Below are 6,191 nucleotides of genomic sequence, written 5' to 3' on the forward strand. Positions count from 1 at the left end.
TCCCAGTTCGTGACAGTCTTTTCTCAACCTGAAATTGGGGCGCTTGGTTTGGCAAATCTGAAACAACAGTCGCGGTGTGTCTGAGGGACTTGGGGGGCTCGCTCCTGCTGCTGGGGCTAAGGCTCATCCAAACAGCACCCTGTGACAAGTGGGGAAAGCCCCCCAGCCCGCTGGTGGCCAGCTTAGCTGGTGAGGGCTGCATTTCCATCCCAGCTCAGCCTGTCCCCAGACCAAGCACAGGTGGCACAAATCGGGGTGGCTGCGTGGGTGGCCACATTCTCTCTCTTCACTGCCCCCCCACAACAGATGCGCCCAGGCTGTTTCCAGATCCCTCCACGGGGCAGCCACGCTCCTGTCCTTCCCAAGTACCTCTCTCATTGTAGGTCAACTTGTCTCGCAGCCACTGAGCCTTCTGACTCAACAACTTCCTCTTTTGCAAATTTCCTCTTTGTCCTGGGGAAAGTACCAACCGCCTCTGGTGCCTATGGGCCCCCCTGGGCTCTGGCCTGGGATGGGGTCTTGTCCCCCCTGCCTCCCATCCCATCCCATCCCGGAGCCACAGGGGGAATCCTGGTTCTGGGGGCCTGTCAGTCTCACTGATTCCCCTTGGAGGAGGGAAGGAGCTCGCCCCCGTGGAAGACGAGATACAAACACATTACATGGGTAACAGCAAGCTCCCCGCTTTCAGCTCTCGTCTCTCCCTTCCTGGAGAGCGGGCAGGCAGGGGCGGGGGAGGCTGTGAGCAGGGCAGACAGCGGCTGAGCCAAAGAACCACACTCAAGTCACACATGCAGCCTTTCTATCAAGCCCCACATTCTTTATTGGGCTACAGACCGACGTAAATCTGCTACCTCCCCCCCACCTGTGCAAAGACGAGGGCCCGAATGTTCTCCGCGGTTCTGCAGCCTCGGCAGCCCCTGCTGCCCCCTCCTCCCGCGGGCTGTACTCACCACCACAAGCGCACACAGAGCCAAGGCCTTGCCTCTTGCCGCCAACGGCGCCCAGGCCCGGCCGGCGCAGGTGCGGGCGTTTCTGAGAATGACACCTGCCCGGAAACTCTTCTCACCTCTGCCCTTGGCAGGAGAAGCAGTTGCCGCCTCCGGCCGCCTCAGTCCGCAGGTGGGGGGCCAGGGGTGTCACCCGCACTCCCGGGAGCACGGCTGGGTGACTCCAGGTGGCCCCACACGGAGCACCGCACAAGCCTGACCCAGTAAGACTGTCCTAATCTATGGGGCCAAAAGTACTTTCCAGAACGATCCTAGGTGGGAGCTTGCTTCCATCCTCCTTCCTAGACTCTGGTGTCCCTGGATAGTCCTCTGCGAAGTCATGGGTCAAAGACGTGCTTTATGGGGACAGAGCAGCTCGGTGTCGAGGACAAAAACACGGAGGAGGCGCTGGGGAGAGGTCAGAATCAGCGAGGGAGGGTTCCTGACTCAGTCCGAAAGCGTCCCGTGGGTGGGGACCCTCTGGGCACCCGGTGTGGGCGCCGGGCGGCAAGACCCCGGGGTTGAGAAGCCGGAGGAGGGTTCGGGATGATCAGTGGGGGAGACGAGGAGGCCGGAGCTGATGGAAGCTGGGAACGATTCTGCCCTCCGCTCTCGTTCTTCACAAGCACGGAGGGGCCTCCGCCTCCCCGGCTTCTGGCCCCCCCGAAGCCTCCTCCTCGCTGCCCACCAGCGGCTCCTCCTCCTCCGCCTTGAGCAGGGGGCCGGCCCCAGCCTTCAGCTCCTCCAGCTCCAAGGAGCACCGCGGGGCCTTGCCTCCATCCAAGAAAGTGGTGAGCATGGGCTGCCGGGCGGCCCCCTCCCCCGCAGACGCCCCAGAGCCCTTCTCGCCCCCAGACCCCGCTGCGGGGGCTGTCAGGGCCTCCTCATCCGACATCTGCGCTGGCCCAGCCCAGGCGTCGACCACCCCATTGCGCTTGCCAGCCCTGCTTAGTGTCAGCACCCCCGTCCTCCTCTTCTGCCTCTGGCGCCACAGCAGAAGTAGGACCAGGAGGACGATGACCACCAGCAGGGCCACAAGCACAGCCACCAGCAGGGTGCCCTTTGTCCCCTGATCTGGAAGTGGGGTACTGCTTGTGTTTTCGGAGGACGACGCTGAGGTAGTCACCGTGAGCTTTTTCACCGAGGAGATGGGGGAGCCACTGGTCCCCTTGGGGGTCGTCAGAGAGCCTGTTGCCGTGGCGACAGGGGGTCCATTGGTTACATCAAAGATCTCCAGAGAGCCAGTTGCCGTGGTGACAGGGGGTCCACCAGCTACCTCAGAGGTCTCCAGAGAGCCAGTTGCCATGGTGACAGGGGGTCCATTGGTTACATCAAAGATCTCCAGAGAGCCAGCTGCCATGGTGACAGGGGGTCCATTGGTTACATCAAAGATCTCTAGAGAGCCAGTTGCCATGGTGACAGGGGGTCCACCGGCTACATCCGAGGTCTCCAGAGAGCCAGTTGCTGTGGTGACAGGGGGTCCACCGGTTACATCAAAGATCTCCAGAGAGCCAGTTGCCATGGTGACAGGGGGTCCATTGGTTACATCAAAGATCTCCAGAGAGCCAGTTGCCATGGTGACAGGGGGTCCACCGGCTACATCCGAGGTCTCCAGAGAGCCAGTTGCTGTGGTGACAGGGGGTCCACTGGTTACATCAAAGATCTCCAGAGAGCCAGTTGCCATGGTGACAGGGGGTCCACCGGCTACATCAGAGGTCTCCAGAGAGCCAGTTGCTGTGGTGACAGGGGGTCCACTGGTTACATCAAAGATCTCCAGAGAGCCAGTTGCCATGATGACAGGGGGTCCACCGGCTACATCAGAGGTCTCCAGAGAGCCAGTTGCCGTGGTGACAGGGGGTCCACCGGCTACATCAGAGGTCTCCAGAGAGCCAGTTGCCATGGTTCCGTTAGTCATAACGTGGAGTGCCAGAGAGTTTCTTCGCGGTTCAGCAGGGTTACTCTCTGCATTAATTTCTGGGTTTGATGATTCCTTAGTGGAAACTTCCTGGAAGACTGTTGGCTCAGGTACCTGGAGGTCACTGGTGGCCGCAGCGGAAGGCTCAGGGAGGGACACTTCACTGGCTGTATAGAGGTCTGGGGTAGATGCGAAGATCTGGGGTTTGGTGCCGTTGCCCTTCTCAGAGACCGTTGTTGTCATAGGGTTGGGGGTCACTGAGTTGAGGTTTGGGGCCTCAGAGACAGTTGAGACAAAAGAAAGAGAGGACTCTCCCGGTGCAGACATCTCCAAAGTGGCTGTGATGTTTGGAGGCTCTGGCATCAGCCCTTGAGCCCAGATGCCCCCCAAGAGGAGGAGAAACAGGGTCATTCCCATGACAGCAGGCACGGGCAGGAGTGGAGATCTGGGGTGGGGAAAGTGGAGAAAGACAGACATAGAAAGAGCTGAGAGGGAGAACCTGGCCAGGCCCTCCCCTTCTGCCCACTTCCCTGCTAACTGCCAGGCCTAACTTGTGGTTTAACGGCTTTTTCCACCCTTGCTTTTACTATTATCAGAAAGAACAAGGGACCAGACGCTGGCGGCTCTGCCCTCAGCTCAGACCCACAGGTCCCTTCGGGCCTTGGCTGCTTGCACCCCAGCAATGGCCACCCCTCCTGGCCTTCCCTGACCCTGCTCAGCCCCGATGACTCCTGATCCTCGTTTCCCATCATCTACCAGGGTCTTTCCAAGCCATAGCGTATTCCCAGGTCCGCTCAGGCTCTTGAGCCCCAGGTCGCACCCCTTACCGGCTCACTTGATGAGGGCACTTGGCCAGGCCACTTCAACTCCTCCTGGAGCTGGAGCAGGACTGGGCAGATAGGCCCCAGGGGGAAAGGAAGTGGCCCTGGCTCCACCCACCCCACCCCAGCATCCTGCCCCACCCGCCCTGCTCCCACAGCTGCCCTGTGATGACGGCTCCATCACTTGCTCTCTCTAGGGTCTGAGATGGCGCTAGGGGCTCTGGGGTCTCAGCTGAGGCAAGAGGGGGTTGTGGTGGGTGGGGGGTTCTGGAATGGGGACTTAGCTGGGAATTGGGATGGTAAGGGGTGGAGCTAGGCTAGGGATGAGGGTCAGAGCCAGGGTGGGGCAGAGGCGTGCTTGACAACAAGGGGGTGTGGAGGAGGACATGGGTGGGGAGGGTGGTTTCCTTTGCATTGTGGTCCCCAAGCTGTTGGGCCCAAATGTGTAGGGTAGCACCATTTTCTTCCCCGAGAGTTCCCAGGAAGTACCAGGGCAAAAAGAGGCCCTGACTCTGGCTGGAGGCAGTGAAAGCCTTTGCAGGCTGTGTGCAATCCCTGGTGGGCTCTTGATGACTTCTCAAGAAGCTGGGGGGTCACCACAACGGCCCCCAGCTGTGGGTACTGAACTAGACCAAGGTGGTCTTCCCGCCGAGCAGGGAGCCCAATGTAGGGCTTGATCCCAGGACCCTGGGATCATGCCCTGAGCCGAAGGCAGACGCTTAACAGCTGAGCCACCCAGGCGCCCCACAACCCTGATATCTTGACCTGAACCAAAATCAAGAGTCTGACGTTCAACCAATTGAGCCACCCAGGCAGCCCTTATTTTATTTTATTTTATTTTATTTTATTTTTTCTCTTCTGGTTTCTTTAATGATTTTTAAAAGGTTTTATTTATTTGTTTGAGAGAGAGCATAAGCAGGGGGAAGCAGTAGAGGGAGAGGGAGAAGCAGACACCCCACTGAGCAAGAAGCTCCCTACTCTCTTCTGATTTACAAGCTTTGACTTTCTGTGTATGTCTGGTTTTCGGGGGGCTTTTGCCTTTCTTTTTAAAAAATCAAAACCGATTTTTATATTGTGAAAACAATGGTAGATGTACGTGATAAATGATTGAACAGGCGCCTCTCTGGGCCTGGGGTTGTACCCTGCTCTCGAGCTAACGAGTTAGTCTGACGCAGATACATGAGACACCGGGTCCGAGACGGAGGAATCCATTACTCACCACAGAGCAAGCAGCAGGAGCATAATGTTTGCCTCAGTTCCCCTTGCCCTCAAGTCCCACAGGTGACTCAGAGGAGCTTGCTTGAAGCTGAGGAACACTGCACTTGGGGCACGGTCCTCTATTTGAGCAGGTGGAAAGCGGGCTTCCTTCTCTCCAGGGAGACATTACTCCACCGCTCAGAGTTACTCACCGCAAACGCGGCCCTGAGAAATTGCTGGGAGGGAGAGCGGCTGGGACCTGGCCGTCGGGGCCTGCTCGCCGGAGGGTGCAGGGTGCTCAGGGCCGGGGGATTGCCTCTCCCCACAGTCAGGATGGTATAAGAGGAAAGTTCCACACTCTGCCACGGGAGAAGTGTTCCCAACAAAATTGTGTCTTGTGACTGAGTTTACACGAGCAAGTATGCATGTCGTTAATTATCTTAAGTCTTTTGTACATCCGGTTCCGTACTTACTGACGAAAGAAAGAAGGAAAGAGGAAAGAAAGAGAAAAGGGAAGAAAAGAAAACATTCCATTGTCAGACATCTAGGTTATTTCAACATTTTTCTGTGGCTAACAGAAAAGTAGAAATCATTGGCTGAAAACTAATTGAAGGTTAATTTTTTTTTAAAGATTTTATTTATTTATTTGACAGAGAGAGAGACAGACAGCGAGAGAGGGAACACAGCAGGGGGAGTGGGAGAGGAAGAAACAGGCTCATAGTGGAGGAGCCTGATGTGGGGCTGGATCCCAGAACGCCGGGATCAGGCCCTGAGCCGAAGGCAGACGCTTAACGACTGCGACACCCAGGCGCCCCAGGTTAATTGTTTTTTAATTCTAAAAAAGTCAACAAACACATTTGTAAGACTACACAAAGATTCCCAATTTCCCAATCTTTACAAAATTACTAAGGCGGGGGGAGCCTGGCTGGCCCCGTCAGAGGGGTGTGGGGCTCTTGATCTTGGGGTTGGGGGTTTAAGCCCCACGTTCGGTGTAGAGATTACATAAATAAATAAATTAATTAATTAACAAGACAGACAAAAAAAAAAACCCTAAATAGCTCAGAGGAAAAAACTTTTTAAAAATGATTTAAAAAAAATAATAAAAAAATTAGTGAAGCAAAATGCATTTTTGGCAAAATGTCATTCCAACCAAATTGCCACTGAAAAGTTGTGTGGGGCTCTATGTGGGGCCCCCATTCTGAGCAGAGCAGAGAGGAGAATGGGTGCGGGCTTCTGCTTTAATGCCCAAGAAACAGGGTCCTATCAGCACAG

The 6,191-nt window shown here is 56.2% G+C and overlaps 1 protein-coding gene across 1 annotated transcript; it reads right to left on the minus strand.

The window, feature by feature from the left end:
- Nucleotides 1–652: 652 nt before the first annotated feature.
- SPN (sialophorin) lies at nt 653–3,809 on the minus strand. Its single transcript, XM_026515784.4, has 2 exons — nt 3,729–3,809; nt 653–3,346 (listed from the first exon to the last, which is right to left on the minus strand). Exon 2 carries the CDS (start codon nt 3,316–3,318, stop codon nt 1,606–1,608), a length of 1,713 nt encoding a protein of 570 aa, XP_026371569.3. The 5' UTR covers nt 3,319–3,346; nt 3,729–3,809; the 3' UTR covers nt 653–1,605.
- Between the last annotated feature and the right edge of the window lie 2,382 nt (nt 3,810–6,191).

Source organism: Ursus arctos, unplaced genomic scaffold (genome assembly GCF_023065955.2).
Source record: "Ursus arctos isolate Adak ecotype North America unplaced genomic scaffold, UrsArc2.0 scaffold_2, whole genome shotgun sequence".
In the NCBI taxonomy this organism is placed as follows: Eukaryota; Metazoa; Chordata; class Mammalia; order Carnivora; family Ursidae; genus Ursus; species Ursus arctos.

What these genes read in the sequence shown, in the direction of transcription:
- SPN (XM_026515784.4), bottom strand. Translation starts at nt 3,318, where the DNA reads ATGGGAATGACCCTGTTTCTCCTCCTCTTGGGGGGCATCTGGGCTCAA.